The 17,600-nt window shown below is 39.6% G+C and overlaps 1 protein-coding gene across 1 annotated transcript; it reads right to left on the reverse strand.

The window, feature by feature from the left end:
* Positions 1–3,333: 3,333 nt before the first annotated feature.
* Positions 3,334–10,587, reverse strand: LOC127163827 (gastrula zinc finger protein XlCGF26.1-like). The gene is made up of 3 exons (XM_051107287.1): positions 10,545–10,587; positions 9,881–9,994; positions 3,334–5,305 (listed from the first exon to the last, which is right to left on the reverse strand). Exons 2-3 carry the CDS (start codon positions 9,963–9,965, stop codon positions 3,618–3,620), a joined length of 1,773 nt encoding a protein of 590 aa, XP_050963244.1. The 5' UTR covers positions 9,966–9,994; positions 10,545–10,587; the 3' UTR covers positions 3,334–3,617.
* Positions 10,588–17,600: the final 7,013 nt, after the last annotated feature.

The following is a 17,600-nucleotide window of genomic DNA, read 5'->3' on the forward strand; positions in this document are numbered from 1 at the left end:
TCTAAATCAGTGTTTTTTCCTGGAAGCACCCCTGCCCTGCACATTTTGTATGTCTCCCTCATCAAACACACCTGATTCAATTCATCAGCTTGTTAATAGAAACTGCACAACATGAATTGAGTGCATCTTCTAAGGTAGACATACAAAATGTGCAGGGATGGGGTGCTGCCAGGACCGCTCGTCTTGTCTCATCTCTGTGATGTGCATGCATAGTCCATGTAATCCCGGTCAATAGTTAGGGTATGTCGAAAAATTCTTGTCTCGTTTTCTTCTTGTCAAAATTGTCCTACACTGCTGGTTTACCTTTTTCAGTAAAGGGCGTTTGATCTTCTTTGCATGTTCACTTTGTAAACACTGGGTCGGGTACTTCTGCAGCGATGTAGGATGATTTTGAAGTTGGGAAAGAAAACAAGATGGGAGTTTTTTGACATACCCTAACTTTATTGACCTTATTGAACCAGAAAAATACAGTTCACGCAGACTTGATGAGCGTTTGAGGTTAGAAAGTATATAAACTGTCAATTTGTTTCAAAAATGACCATGTCATTGACCAAATGACCAAATGACCAAGCTCCATTTAAACTGCATTTTGGAAGTTCAAACTTGGGGGCACCATAGAAGTCCACTATATGGAGAAAAATTCAGGAACGTTTTCCTCAAGAAACATAATTTCTTATCGACTAAAGAAAGAAAGACATAAAAATCTTGGATGACAAGATTTTAAATTATCTGTAAATTTCTGTAAATTTCTGGAAGTGGACTTCTCCTTTAATAATGTAATGCAGCAATTTGACCAATCAAAAACAATGCAGTTATATTTCTCTCACTGTTGAAGTTGTTTTTTTAAATATAAATTGTAAATCCTCTTTAATGAAAGACTATTCTAGGCTGTTGGGTTCTAATGCAGAGAGAAAGCAATGGTCTGAGCCAAACTGAAGGAGATGGGTTTTACCCAGTATAAAGACACTTGCCAACATCTACTTGCATAACAACCTGCATTGAAGTTGCTGAAAAATATCCATCAATATGATTTGAGGACTGAAGCTGTGATTTTTATCGATGAATCACAGTCTAGATGCTCAAATCAGACTTTGAATTGTCTTTTGCATCACTCTTAACGCAAAACTCAACAGTAACGGCAAAACTGGTGACGGAAGTGGAAGAAGTATTTCATACAGTATTCAAATGAAGCCAAAGCCAGGTGTAACTTCAGCACTATCACAATCACAATATACATCAGTTTCCTCCATCACTGAGTTCTTCTTGTGTGCTGGAGGAGTTCTGCACCATGACTCAACACTTGCAAATAACTGTGTAGACCACTGATCTCAAACTCAATTCATGGAGGGCCACAGCTCTGCACAGTGTTGCTCCAACCCTAATCAAACACACCTGATCCAAATAATCAAGGTCTTCAGGATTACTAGAAAGTATTATGCAGGTGTGAGTTAGAGCTGGTTGGAGCTAAACTCTGCAGAGCTGTGGCCCTCCAGGAATTGAGTTTGAGACCACTGGTGTAGACAGTCTGCCTGAAAAGATCTGTTTTGGAAAAAAAATCATGTCATTTGCCTGCAGTCTGAACATCACCAAATAAACTAAGAAACTTCTAAGATTAGCAGTGCAGCTGCTAGAATGTTTAGCAGTTACACAACACACAGCTGGAACCAGCCTCCACATGTCACAAGATGAGCCCCAACAGTATCCAAGGTGACATTGGATGAAATTTAGTTGATTGGTTTCTGTCATGTTTGGCAGCACAAAAAAGCTGAAAAGAAAATGTGCAGCCAGTTTGTTGTGGGCTCTCAGGGTCTGAAACTGTGTTATCCAGCGAGCTGTTTTAATTGGTGGGTGGTTTCTATGTAGATAGCTAGCTATTTGAATAAGACCTTCTCTGATCCATATATGGAGTCCATGGCAGAAATTCATTTATCTTGTGTGGACACGCTCGTTATCATTTAAAGAGGCACGCAACGAAACAACTCGCTGTGAACAGAGCTGTTTTTCACAAGGTAAAAAAGGTGTTGGTTTACATAACGACTGAGGAACTTCAACCAAAGTATGTTACAGACATTTCATGAAGACCCTAAAGAACCATAACAACTTTTAGAAAATGGGCATCTGATGTCCGCTTTGAAGTGCAGACTGAAAACATGTTTACCTGTGCATTGTCTTACTACAGATCAAATAGTGCAGTTTGATGTTTATTTCATTCAGTTTATATCCAATGATGGGAATAAAGGCGTTATAAATAAACTGCATTACTAACATTCCTTTTTTTCAGTATCGAGTAATCAAAGGAATTACTGTTTCCCCCGTTACAACTCGGTTACCACTACTGACAATAAAATGTAGTGTTACTATAATGTATTATAATATAATTTTATTTTCAGTTTATCTGAACGGATGCATAGCGTACATGTATTTGACGAACCGTAAACTCTAGTTTGAAGACACATGATGTCACTGTCTCACAAATACGCAAAGAAACATACAGAGCAAGAGAGTCTTGTATACCTTGCAGAATTGACACGCTACGTGTAAATGATATTCTTTGCTGTATTTTCCTGTCAAAATAGCAGAGTTCCTTTGGAATTCTTCAGCTTTTAAGAACTGCCGGTTTCTCCGGTAGTAGGCGGAACTAATGCGCAAAGGGAAATATCATTGGCTGGTGCTCACCTATTACATCCCATTTCAATTTCAGCAAATCGGTTTCAGTGAACGCAGACAACGTAATTAACATTCATCAACCTAGCAGCTCATTAATCCATAGTGTGTTTTATATTGTTATTAGTAGTAGAATTCGTAGTAGTTTTGTTATCTTTTCAGCATTATTTTTAGTTTTTCCCCCTTTTTTTATAGAAACACTAAATTACAAATATTTTAAGCACCACCACCAGTCCTAAGTTCAGTCAATATGACAAATATGCATTTATGCATGGTTATTCTACAGTTCTAATTACTAAAGTTTAATGCTAAATTATCATAATGTCATATTACAATGCTTGACTGACTGATGCTAAGTGTGCATTCAGATATTTAAAAAACTGTGCCATTAAGCTTTATATATCTGCTGAGTAAACTAAATATTTCTATAATATTATAACTATAATATTCATTTAATTTAAATTTCATTCATTTAATATTTAATATTGGGGGCATCCAAGTTATTTTACATATTTAAACTTTTTTTTTTTTTAAAGTAATACAATAGTTACTTACCCTGGTAATTAGTTACTTTTGTAATGATGAAACTCAGTTACTAACTACTAACTAAATTTGTGAGAAGTAACTAGTAACTACACTAATTACTTTTTTAAAGTAATATGCCCAACACTGTTTATATCCTTTTATTGACAAACTTTCGATGACATTGTAGCATTTCACAGCAAGACAGAAGTTTTATTTTACTAATATTTTAATCCCAATGTATCAAAACATGAAATGGATTTCATCCTATACAAGTGAAATTAGAGAGCATTTACTGAAACTGCTCAGTAGTGCAAATTGAGATGGTCAGATGTCGACTCCATCAGAGGAGTTCATGTGTACATGACAAAAGAAAAGAAAATCTAAATTGAAAGTATATGGATAAAATGACTATCAGATTTAGCCCACATTCAGCTACGGTGTGAGCGGAGCTTTAATTTCAGACAGATCCGTATTTTCTGGTGCCATTTAAAACTGCCAAGCCATTTAAACCTCTTACCACACATGGAACACAAATAGCGTCTCGCATCTGTGTGACTTTTCAGGTGTATCTTTAAGTGTAATGGCAAAAGAAATTTTTTATGACATTGATCACAAGTAAATTGTCTTTCCCCAGATTGCACGCACACTTGTTTTTTTAAATTGCTACTTTTCGTAAATTTTTTGTCACGCTTAGAACACTGCAATTTTTTTCCAGAATGCACTTGCAAATGCCGTTTCAGGTCTCCTTGATATGTGAAACGCATTTTACATTGAGGGCACGAGTAAGGCTTCTCTCCAGTGTGAATTCTCATGTGAGTCTTAAGGATCACTTTACGATTGAAACACCTTCCACAGTCCTGGCATTTGAAAGGCCTCTCTCCGGTGTGAATTATCATGTGAGTCTTCAGATTTCCTTTTTGTGTGAAGCTCTTTCCACACTGTTTGCATATATAAGGCCTTTCTCCAGTGTGATCTCTCAAGTGTAAATCAAGGGATGGTTTATAAGTGAAACGCATTCCGCATTTAGGGCATGCATAAGGTTTCTCTCCAGTGTGAAGTCTCATGTGAGCCTTAAGGCTTATTTTATGACTGAAATTTTTTCCACACTGCTGGCATTTAAAAACTTTCTCTCCAGAATGAATTACTACATGCTTGTTTAGGCGTTTCATGCTTGTGTAACTTTTTCCACACCGATCACATATAAAACAGTTTTCTCTTGAGTGAATCCTTATGTGCTGACTAAGGGTTACTTTACGTCTGAAACTCTTTCCACACTCATCACATGTGAACGGCTTCTCTCCAGTGTGAATATTCATGTGATACTTAAGGTTTAGTTCTCGTGTGAAGCTCTTCCCACACTGTTTGCAGCTGTAAGGACTCTTTCCAGTGTGAGTTGTCATGTGGGCATTAAGGGCTGCTTTATATCTGAAATTCATTCCACACTGAATGCATGTGTAAGGCTTCTCTCCAGTGTGAAGTCTCATGTGATTCTTGAGGTTTACTTTATGACTGAAACTCTTTCCACACTCATGACATTTAAAACGGTTCTCTTTTGAGTGAACTCCCATATGGCATGTAAGCGATACTTTACGTTTGAATTTCTTTCCACACTGATCACATGTAAACGGCTTATCTCCGGTGTGTACGTTCATGTGATACCTAAGGTTTAGTTCTGTTGTGAAGCTCTTTCCACACTCTTCACATGCGTAAGGCTTCTCTCCGGTGTGAATTCTCATGTGCCTTATAAGGGCTCCTTTTTGAGTGAAACTTTTCCCACACTGTTGGCAGGTGAAAGCATTCTCTCCGGTGTGAATATTCATGTGGACTTTAAGGTTTCCTTTTTGAGTGAAACTTTTTCCACACTGTTGGCAGGTATAAGGTTTCTCTCCAGTGTGAGTTCTCATGTGGACAGTGAGATTTTGTTTTTGATTGAAAGTCTTTCCACACTGACAGCAGGTGTAACATTTGGTAGATTCTCTATTTAGAGTTCTTTTTTGTGATGAAGTTTTTTCAGTCTCTCTGGATTTTTCTTCAATAATGAAATCAGGTTTCAGGTACTGATGTTTCTCTTCCAGTTCATTCTGCTCTTGACTCTCCTCTTTCAGTGTCTTCAGATCTAAAGTGAAACAAATATAAGTTAACCCCAGTATAATGTATAATGGCACAAAGCAACATACATCAAAACCAACATGAAAGCATTAAAGCATCAAACCAAACAACATGAATGCTAGAGTCCTATATGCAATCTCTTATGATACCATTTATCAGGATTTTGATGTATTTTTAAAAAACATTTTGCATTATTGACACCATTTCCTATTTAATACTGTAAAGCTGCTTTGACACAATGTATATTGTTAAAAGCGCTATGTAAATATATATACAGGTCCTTTTCAAAAAATTAGCATATTGTGATAAAGTTCATTATTTTCTGTAATGTACTGATAAACATTAGACTTTCATATATTTTAGATTCATTACACACAACTCAAGTAGTTTCAAGCCTTTTATTGTTTTAATATTGATGATTTTGGCATACAGCTCATGAAAACCCAAAATTCCTATCTCAAAAAATTAGCATATCATGAAAAGGTTCTCTAAACGAGCTATTAACCTAATCATCTGAATCAACTAGTTAACTCTAAACACCTGCAAAAGATTCCTGAGGCTTTTAAAAACTCCCAGCCTGGTTCATTACTCAAAACCGCAATCATGGGTAAGACTGCCGACCTGACTGCTGTCGAGAAGGCCATCATTGACACCCTCAAGCAAGAGGGTAAGACACAGAAAGAAATTTCTGAACGAACAGGCTGTTCCCAGAGTGCTGTATCAAGGCACCTCAGTGGGAAGTCTGTGGGAAGGGAAAAGTGTGGCAGAAAACGCTGCACGACGAGAAGAGGTGACCGGACCCTGAGGAAGATTGTGGAGAAGGACCGATTCCAGACCTTGGGGGACCTGCGGAAGCAGTGGACTGAGTCTGGAGTAGAAACATCCAGAGCCACCGTGTACAGGCGTGTGCAGGAAATGGGCTACAGGTGCCGCATTCCCCAGGTCAAGCCACTTTTGAACCAGAAACAGCGGCAGAAGCGCCTGACCTGGGCTACAGAGAAGCAGCACTGGACTGTTGCTCAGTGGTCCAAAGTACTTTTTTTCGGATGAAAGCAAATTTTGCATGTCATTTGGAAATCAAGGTGCGAGAGTCTGGAGGAAGACTGGGGAGAGGGAAATGCCAAAATGCCTGAAGTCCAGTGTCAAGTACCCACAGTCAGTGATGGTCTGGGGTGCCATGTCAGCTGCGGTCAATGCAGCTAGCTATCAGGAGATTTTGGAGCACTTCATGCTTCCATCTGCTGAAAAGATTTATGGAGATGAAGATTTCATTTTTCAGCACGACCTGGCACCTGCTCACAGTGCCAAAACCACTGGTAAATGGTTTACTGACCATGGTATTACTGTGCTCAATTGGCCTGCCAACTCTCCTGACCTGAACCCCATAGAGAATCTGTGGGATATTGTGAAGAGAAAGTTGAGAGACGCAAGACCCAACACTCTGGATGAGCTTAAGGCCGCTATCGAAGCATCCTGGGCCTCCATAACACCTCAGCAGTGCCACAGGCTGATTGCCTCCATGCCACGCCGTATTGAAGCAGTCATTTCTGCAAAAGGATTCCCGACCAAGTATTGAGTGCATAACTGAACATAATTATTTGAAGGTTGACTTTTTTTTGTATTAAAAACACTTTTCTTTTATTGGTCAGATGAAATATGCTAATTTTTTGAGATAGGAATTTTGGGTTTTCATGAGCTGTATGCCAAAATCATCAATATTAAAACAATAAAAGGCTTGAAACTACTTGAGTTGTGTGTAATGAATCTAAAATATATGAAAGTCTAATGTTTATCAGTACATTACAGAAAATAATGAACTATCACAATATGCTAATTTTTTTAAAAGGACCTATATATATATATATATATATATATATATATATATATATAATATATATATATATATATATATATATATATATATATAGGTCCTTTTAAAAAAATTAGCATATTGTGATAAAGTTCATTAAAGTTCTATATATATATATGGGGGCCAGCCGTGGCCTAATGGTTAGGGAGTCGGGCTTGTAACCGAAAGGTTGAGGGTTCGACCTGCAGGGATTGAAGGTGGTGGGAGTGAATAACCAGCACCCTCTCCACCCTCAATACCACGACTGAGATGAGTCCCTTGAGCAAGGCTCAAGGATCCCCCAACTGGTCTGCCGCAGCGATAGCAATATGGCTGCCCACTGCTCCGGGTGTGTGCACGTGTTTGATCACTTCTCACTACTGTGTGTGTGCACTTGGATGGGTTAAATACAGAGCACAAATTCCGAGTATGGGTCACCATACTTGGCCACACGTCACGTGTGGCATAGCAGAATGTATTTATCTGACTCTTACTATGTGTGGAAAGTTACCGGTTAGGAGATGTAACCTTGAAGGCTGGAGAAAAGATATAAGTTTGAGTGAGCCCTGCCTTCTTGGTCGCACTCTGCAGCAACCTGTGTTTCTGTATGACTGTCTGACCTTCTTTGCAAAGAATAAACTTATAAAAGACAGTTGACTGAGTTTGTCTCTTACTCCGGTGAGAGTTGAGAATAAAATGATATGCAGGACTCCTGCAAAAAAGAAATATCTAAACATAAAACATCTAAAAATAAATAAATTATTATTCAACTGAATTCAACTTGTGTACTGAAAAAAAAAAAAAAATTATATGCAGGCTTTTGTGGGCAGGAGCAGGACAAAACATAAATGTTGTGGGTGGGAGCAAGACTGAAAAATCCATCCCGTGCAGGTCTCTAAATTAAATCTATTTCGATTTGACACTTAAGCTATCATCATACCATTGAGCCATATGAAACAACAGGCCTAGATATAAATTGTCTTGGTTTGGTTATGTCAGTTCAAAACTAATACTCCAACCCTGAGTTTGTTCAGCTACCATCATTGTACATTCCACTGATTGATTACCCCAATCCCAAATATGCAAAAAAAAAAAAATAAATAAATAAATAAAAATAAATAAATAAATAAAACAAAACAAAATCCTCGAAACTACGTTTTTGCAGAGAAACAGTTTTTTATACCACAGAAACTAGGGATGCTCTGATCCACCTTTTTCACCTCCAACACCTCTAATAACCTGGGGTTCAGTATTGGCCGATATCGATACAACACAAGTGCATTTTTTTTCATTAAATCAATGTTTTCAAAATTTTTATATATTTGTGTGTGGAATTGATAATCACTCTTTCACTATCTACTAAATACAGCCTACTTCATTATAAAAAAAAAATTAACAAATACACATAAATATGAAAAAATATTTGTATATTCATAATCTATTTATAAACTAATTATAATCTAGGTTAGTGGATAATTTAGCAGCAAAAGTTATTTGACAGAAATCAGTGCACAACAATTTCATAAATCAAAACATTTAGTAAAAAAAAAAAAAACATTATTTAGTGGGGAACAAATAAAAGTGCAGCATAAAATATAACACTAGTTGTATTGTTAGAAAATCCATTCATTGAAAAACAATGTATTTATATCTAAATATATTTTACAAAAAATACATAAATAAATAATGAAATACTTATGGTATAAGTATTCGGCGTACAGAATGATGTGCCTAAAAGCAACATGAAGTCACAACATGCAGTGCTTTGCATTAAAAAGTTTAAATCACAAAGGGAAAAGATACCGATGAATAGTGTATTATATCTGTGCAATCTGTTTTTTAACAGTTTTAAATTGTTGTTAATGTGCATGTTAAAACAATTCATAATCTTTTCTACTCCAGTGTTTTGTTCAAACAGACACTCTGTAACAAGTAACATGATTTAGAAACAACAATAAACTCCAGCAAGTCTTTTTATGCAAAATCATAGACATTTATCTTAGCACTTAAAGCACTTAATGATCTTGGAGAGAGTTTTACTGAGCTGACTGTCGTAGTTGAACGCGACCAGGCTTTGAATGCTGAATGTAGAATAACTGACAACTGCAATGGAGAAAAGAGTTTACATGAACTTTAATCTAAGAACTTATATATTCATCTGTACCTCACATTAAGCGAAAATATGGCTTTGAAAGACTTGGAATAATATTGCACAAAAAGCATTAGCACGCTCCATGGCCACTGTCCTGCAAAGTTGCTTCTTTTTAAATGTTGTTAAAAAGAAATCATGAGAAAATCATATCGTTTTAAAAAAAACAAACAAAACTATGTTTAAGAGTAAAATGCACAACAGTGTTTTCAGACTGCCTGTAAATACATGTTTGCAAGACAACTGCTTGACACAGCAAAAGTGCTTTTGAGGATTACAAAAAAATGGATCATATACATTCCATAGTAGTTCAATATAATAATAGATATTAGGTTTAATGTTACAAAATAATTGTTTTATTCAGGATACTTTTTTGTGTTATTTTTCCGATTTGAATGGACTTTTGAATGACATCACACCTTGCTAGCAAGAGCTTCTCAGGTGCACTTAAAGGCAACATTTATATTTAGTTGGTCATTTAATTTCAACAAGTCTGTCTACATGAGGTGACCTGCTCCTCATCAAATAAAAGCACTTTAATTAGCACACTCATATTACATTTCTCAGTAACTATACAAACCAACCTGTTTGTTCCTCAATATCTTCTTGTTTCACTGTGAATGTTTCTTCAATCCTCATGTCTTCAATCTCCTCTTTAATAAACGCCATGTTGCTTCACCAGGTGTTTTTCTGTGTGTCTGGACATATTTAAGATGAGAAACATTAAAAGTGAACAATCAGAAAAACAGATAGTTAATGGTCTCTAATTGACCTTATTAGCGAAGACCTGCCAAAAATCACATCTAAATTACATACATATACATATAATTTCATATATTCCACTTTCATGAAAACATCTGCAGTTGCTTCGTAAAACTTGCATTATTCTTGTTTATGTTTTTGTTATATTTACACCACTTTTACCAGCAGATGACGTCAGTGTTTAGTGGTTCATAAACGCTTTTGCAAAGCAAATTTGTTCAGTTCATTCAGCGTTTCGAAAGCTGCGTTTCTCGCATTGCCACTAGCCAGTGACCCAATTCGTGTTTATGATGAATTGCTTCACGATATAAAAAACTAAATAAGACGCGCCTAGTCTGTTTCTCTCAAAAACAACGTTAATTAGTCTTACATAAAGTAATGCATTAAATAATAATTACGCTACTTAACTGTTATTCCAAAAAAGTATAAAATAAAATGAACGCTTTTGTAGTAATTTAAACATTTTAAAAGCTTCAAAGCACAAACCTCTCTTCAGCCTGAACGCAGTCACGGCGCGGCGCAGTCTTACAACGTCACATCGCCAGACCAAAATAAAAGTTATGTTTACATATTTGCATACAGAAAACAGATACAAATTATACGATCCATTGCGATGCAGACATGAAAGATTCTGCATTAATGCATATAATTAATGCATGTATTTAAATATCATTTATGTCGCACGCTTTGTTGTATAAATGATTTTTTTTAATGGATTATGTCCTACAGAATAGTGACATTATGGTTTGCTCATGGCTCTGAAAGGTCTGCAGGGGTAGCTATACTTTAATAACACTTTGGACATGTTTTGGAGGCATTTTCAGACCGTTCTGGACACCATGATCAGTGCTGAGCTAGTTACTCAAAGAATGTAATATATTACTCATTATTAGTTACTCCTTTCAAAAGTAATATTGTTACTTTACTTATTACTTTCTGGCAACAGTAAGTAGTTACACTACTAGTTACATTACTTTTTCTTCACACCCCAAAGAACTTGACTAAAATCTACATTGGATCACAGTCAGAAGTTATTACAAACACTCAGTAGTGATTGATAGTGTCATTCAAGTAGAAGTTTTGTATTAATCTCATTCATTTTCATGTGTAGCTTGAAGCTAATTGTAATTTCTCCGTTACCCATGTACGATTATATTTCGTTATGTATTTTAAACAAATCACATAAGTTTGTAAGAAACCGTTTAATTTTCCAAAAACAGATTTTTAATTATAGTAATATAATGCACCACATGCTGATCAGAGGGATGTGGGTTGGATTTAATGCCAGAGTGAAGTAAAGCCGCAACTTACACAGCAGTGTTCAGATCATCTTTTTTTTCCCTGACAAAATCAATATAATGCAATATTTATATCTGCTGAATGTAAGCTTTTCCATATTCCAAGCTTGCCTGCTGCACTGGGCATATCACATGCATGTTAAAAAATTATGATTTTTTTTTTTTTAAATAAACAATACAGAACAATTACATCTCTTTTATTTACACGTGAACATGCATAACAAAAAATACAAAATGCTCTCCTGTGCTCTTTTCTCCTCTGTCTCTCTCTGGAATTGTATGTGCTGGCTTTTCATCTTGGTCACCCACTGCTGAATTTGGCCCTGGTGTTTCCTCAGGGATGAAGGCAATTAGGACAGGGGGGGTTGTTTGAAGGCCTCTGTCCCAAAAGCTTATCCATGAGGACAAACAACAGCCAAGTTTCAGCAGCGGGTTTCCCACTCACTCCCTCACCTGTCCCACACTTGCAATCCTAAAGCAGAGCAAATAAACCATGCCTGTTAACAGCAACAGCACAATGAATTTCAGCAAAGATGTGTGCTTTAACTTGTTTACTTTGTATTTTTTTTTAAGTTCACCCATTTTTTTATTTTTTTTTGGCCTGCATGGGAATAACCTTCCCCAACAGGTCCATTTGCTCCAGAATTGTCCTAAAACAAGAGATAACAGACATATAATGGACTGCTATGGTGCCCCGAATGGGAACTTCCAAAATGCAGTTTAAATGCGGCTTTATACAATCCCAAATGCAGTTGTAAATGATCCCAGCCGAGGAAGAAGGGTCTGTTCTAGCAAAACGATTGGTTATTTTCATTAAAAAAATACAATTTAAATTGGTTTTAATCTCAAACGCTCGTCTTGTCTTGCTCTGCCTGAACTCTGTGTATTCTGGTTCAAGACAGTTAGGGTATATCGAAAAACTCAAATCGTATTTTCTACCTCAACTTTAAAAATCATTTTAAAATCATCCTACATCGCTGCAGAAGTACTGATCCAGTCTTTTTTTTAAATTCTGGGACAGGATAGGCTGCAAAAAGTACCCTTCATTTGCCTGAAAAACGGAAGACGCATTTGAAGTCACTTTTAAATTGTGGTGCCTTCGTAGTGCCGCGGTGATGCAATCGACCTTCAAATGCAGAGGCCTTCGGAGGGTCCGTCCTGAATTGGGATGTCCTTCGTTGTGCCGTTGTGATGCAACTGCAGTTCAAATGCGGCCTTCAAAGTGCGCAGCCCTCACAATGGGACGCAGCTGGAACTAAACTGTGCAGGGCTACGGCCCTCCAGGAACTGAGTTTGACACCCCTGCTCTATATCATGTGCCACATCCCAGTGTTTTGCTGGATCTCAGCCACTGTTCTAGAGATGATGTTGAGTCAAGCAAATAGTGGAGAGATTCCCAAGACTATCACACCAGTGCACACACACTTCCTGATCATTCAGACCAATATCAAACATGAGAAGGATTATGAGCAGAAAGTAAAACATCTTGATATTTTCCTGTTTTTCTACTGGGTCTTTCAGTGGAGTCCAGTCAGACCAAGGCTATCTGAAATCTACTTATCTGAAACTTATCTGAAACTCTTCTCTACACAGCAGTCAACGTATGTATTGCTGACAAAACATAACGTGAATGCATTTGATATAAAAATGTTGTATGTTTAATGGAGCGCAACATACAACAGATAAATTCCTACAGAAATTGCTGCCTGTAGTTAAAGAAGAGAGGTTTGGTAAGTAACACTGACAACAGTCACTACTGGGGAAAAAAAAAAGTTTATTGACAAGACACAAGATGTAGGAGAGGTGGGGAGTGAACACAGTCCAAACAATAGGCAGGGAAAGACTTGTAGACAGGCAGGTGAACAGCCTCAGATTCCAGTCCAGAAAGGCCGACCACCAGAGAGGGGAGAAGGCAGCGAAGCTGGAGGCCGGTAGTAGCAGCAGAGGCCTGACAGGAACCTGAGGCGCAGCTCCTCCACACTCGTGATCTCACAGGCTCTGTAAACGTCTAGCTGTAAGGCAGATAGAGGAAGCAGAACAGGAGCTCAGCCTGCAGGACTGGACAAGACAAAAGGGAGGTGCTGATCTAAGGAGACCAAAACTAGGAGACACAGAGGGTGGGAATGGAGGGAAGGGAACTTGACTGGGTGCTCCCATAGAAGCAAGGACTGGCCTCACTGGTCTGGACTTCCAACTGGGCTTAGTAACAGAGGCAGAATCAGGGGAACTGACCGGAAGAGTCTTGGGAAGAGGTTGAAAGACAGGTTCTGGGGTGTTCTTAAGGGTAGCAGGATCAGGCTTTGACATAGACTTTTAAACTTCTTCAGAGGCCGAAGCCAACAATAGGCTGGGCACTGGAGCCAGAGCCAACACTGGAGTGGGCTCAGGGCCTGGAGCCGACACTGAAGCGGACTCAGGGTCTGGAGCCGACACTGTGACTGCTCTCTCAGGAGCAGGCTTGGGAACTGTTTCCTCCATAGCAGGCTCATGGACTGCTCTCTCTGGAGCGGGCTCTTGAACAGTTCTCTCTGCAGTGGGCTCAGGAACTGCACACTCTGGAGCGGGCTCTGCGACTGCTCTCTCTGGAGTGGGAGCGGGCTCTTGAACAGTTCTCTCTGCAGTGGGCTCTGGAACAACTTTCTCTGGAGCGGGAGCGGACTCGGGGACTGCTCTCTCTGGAGCGGGAGCAGGCTCTTGAACAGTTCTCCCTGCAGTGGGCTCGTGAACAGCTTTCTCTGGAGCGGGAGCGGACTCGGGGACTGCTTTCTCTGGAGCGGGCTCGGGGACTGCGCTCTCCGGAGCGAACTCTGGAGGCTCCGTCTCGGGTATCTCACACTTGGTGGCCATGCAACGGTGGCAAGAAAGAATCTCTCTTGTGGACCCGAGTAGACTGGAAAGAGTTTCAGAAAAGGCCTCAACAGCCAAGACAACTGGTTGCTTGGGAATGGTCTCCATGTCTGTGGCCTCCGTGGCCATAACGGGCTGGATAAGAGCCTCTGAAATGGCCTCCATGGCCAAAATGCTAAAAGCATTCTGGGGACACAACAGCAATAGCGGGAGTCTCAGACATGGTCTCCTTGATCATAACAGACTGTATGAGAGCCGCTTGACTGACCTTCGTGGCCAACACAGAGAGTGGGCTGTTCAGGAATGTCCTCTGTGGACATCACTTGATTAACAGTAACTTCTGTTGACTTTACATGACTTGCAGGAGCATTCTTAGACTTGACATGACTGGTAAGAATGGCATCCTTGGAATTACTGAAAGAACAGGTAGCTTGGAACTGGCCTCCGTGTCCGGGACAGGTAAGATGGAAGCCTCTGCATTGGCCTCTGTGACCATGACAGGAGTGGCAGCCTGCTCAGGAAAAGCCTTTGTGGATATGACATGACTGGCAGGAACACAATCTTTGGACAAGACCAGATTCATTAGCATGGCTTCAGTAGACAAAACGGGAAGGGTTTTAGACTGCACAGTACAGGCCGTCTTCCTATGCTTCTGATGGATTGAAGCTCCGTGCTTTACCGCCTTTATAGTATCTGTAGCTAACTGGGCCAACACAGGCGGGGAGGCAGCAGCCTTGGTCGTCTCAGCAGAGATAGGAATTGATCAGGCCGATTGTGACGAGTAGGGAACAGACCTTACAGACTGAGGGAATACATTAGACTTGACAGATTCTTGAATGACAGGAGTGCACTCAGTAGATTCTGGGAAGACAGAAGTTGACTTGGCAGATTCAGAAATGCCTGGTGTAACCTTCATTGATTGAGTGATGAGTGTGGTTGAAACAACTTGGTCTTGGATAACAATAGTGAAGGTGACTAATTCAGGGAGGACAGAGATGGACTCTGGCTTAGAATTGACTGGAACTGATTTGATAGCTGCCAACCTGGCCATCTTGGAAGCGACTTGAGCAGGTATGACTGGCTCTAGAACGACTGGAGTGGACTTGACTGCCTCTGGAGTGACTGGAATGGGTTTGACTGGCTCTGAAACATCCTCTTCTGAAGCTGGTTTGAGAATGGCCTCCTTGGCCGTAACAACAGGCATTGGCAGACAAGAGGCCTCGTGCAACATGACAGGATGGCAACATGACAACGGTCTCCGAGGGAATCACATGAGTAGTAAGTGGTTTTGAAAAAGTGACTGGACTCTGGACCAGAGTCGGGTCATCCAGGATATCTGGGTTCGGAGCACTCGGATTTGGATCTGCTCAAACCACTAGACTTGGGACCTGAGCCTGCTCTGCACAGGCCTTTCTTTTCCTCTGCTTTCGACAGGTTGATGTTGTGAGATTGTCCCCCTCTGTAGTATCTGCAGCTAACTCAGCCAACTCAGGAGGAATAGTGGTGATTTCTGTTGACTCAGCAGTGACTGAAACAGACCCAGCAGACTTCAGCTTGGCTGAAAGAGACTTACTTGACTGAGGGATAACACTTGACTTGTCTGGCTCAGTCATAGGATTACTCATGGCCGTAATCCTATTTTAAGATTATCCATCTCCCACTTCAGCACAGGGTCATCCAAGCAAGCACTGAATATCTCCTTGAGAGTGGTGTCATCATAATCAAGCCCCCTTGACACAGTCCAGAAAAACTGGTTAAAAGCTCCAATATCCCAGCCCTGTTGGCGAAGTGCTGCTAGCTCCCGCTGGCGGGCTAGTCTCTCCTGGGCATTGATGGGTGGCAGGATCTTGATACTCATTCTGCTGAGTCCAGTACTGGCCAGTTCGTTCTGTCATGGTTTCTATGAGAGAGGACTCAAATGCAGAATGAGTATCAAGTTTATTGACAAGACACAAGATCACGAGTGTGGAGGGGCTGCGCCTCAGGTTCCCAAACATCTAGCTGTGAGGCAGATAGAGGAAGCAGAACAGGACCTCAGTAAGTGAACAACTTGGCAGGGAATAATCAGTTTCACAAACGGTAAGACAAGCTAGCAAACATAGACTAAGCACAGTAAGACGGCAAAGTAGAACAACAAACTGGCAAAACAAGAGGGAAAGGGAGAACAAAATAAAGGAGCAGAGAACATGAGGAACAGGTGAGAATAATCAGACAGACGAGGACCAAACAAGAGGGGAACAGGTGACAACACTCAGACAAACAAGGACTAAACACGGGGGCATGGTGACGGGAAACAAGGAGACAGGACAAGCACATGGCAGACAACAAAAAAGACAGAGCCATGTGCTCAGACACAACACAAACATAGAAACATGAAACAAAAGGTGTGTTCGACTTCATTTACGGCTACAGATGGCGATCAACGAGAGTAACCGAGAGCAGTTGCAGGCGGAGTTAAAAACAGAGGTGTCAAGTCGGACATATTCTGCTATCGTTAGTGAAGCTCTCGCTGTGTTTCCATGCTCTTTCACAGATGAAGTGAATTAAATGCAATATTTGTCAAATACACAGACTTTCAAAAAGTGTTTTCATGAGCAACAGAAATACTGCTTAATACAGTGCCATCTGAACAAGAATAATGTTCAACATAAACATATACTATTTAAGCACTAATAAAGTGGGGTTATATATGCTTCTATCAGTGTTTTATGATAAATGTGACTCAATATAACATTGTGGCTACAGTAAAAAGCAGTGTTCTGAAAAAAACTGTTCTAAAAAAAAAGTTTTGATGTAGTAAAAACATGTTTTTTAGTGGTTGACTTCCATCTCTGTGCACTGTGTAAACAATGAATGACGCATAAGCACAGATCGCTTTCGGCACTTGCGTATACTACGCCAGAGCGCGTACACGTCACGCGCCAGATGCTGTGCATGCGCTCAGGACAGTAGGACATAGTGGTGAATCAGAGATAAAAAATTATATAAATACTGTTCAGTTTCTCGCACAAACCCATCGTTTCTTGTCTTAGGACATCAGTGTATCGTCACGAGTTGCAGGGTTAAATTTGGTTTTGTTTGTGTGTGGTTTTTTTTACTCTCAAAGATTTGGTAGCCATTGACTGCCATTATATGACTAACAGACTGCAATGGTTTGAGTTAAAAATCTTCATTTGTGTTCTACTGAAGAAACAAAGTCACCTACATCTTGGATGCCCTGGGGGTAAGCAGATAAACATTCTTGGGTGAACTATCCCTTTAATCTTTGAGCGTCTGTCTGAGACTGACATCTAGCGGACATTTTATTATATGTGACTTCACAGATATGCAGGCAAACAACTTTTACATGTGACTGAAACACAGGAAACAGGAAATGAGTTTAAAGAGTGTAGTTGAG

The sequence above is a fragment of the Labeo rohita genome, chromosome 4 (assembly GCF_022985175.1).
Source record: "Labeo rohita strain BAU-BD-2019 chromosome 4, IGBB_LRoh.1.0, whole genome shotgun sequence".
Classification (NCBI taxonomy): Eukaryota; Metazoa; Chordata; class Actinopteri; order Cypriniformes; family Cyprinidae; genus Labeo; species Labeo rohita.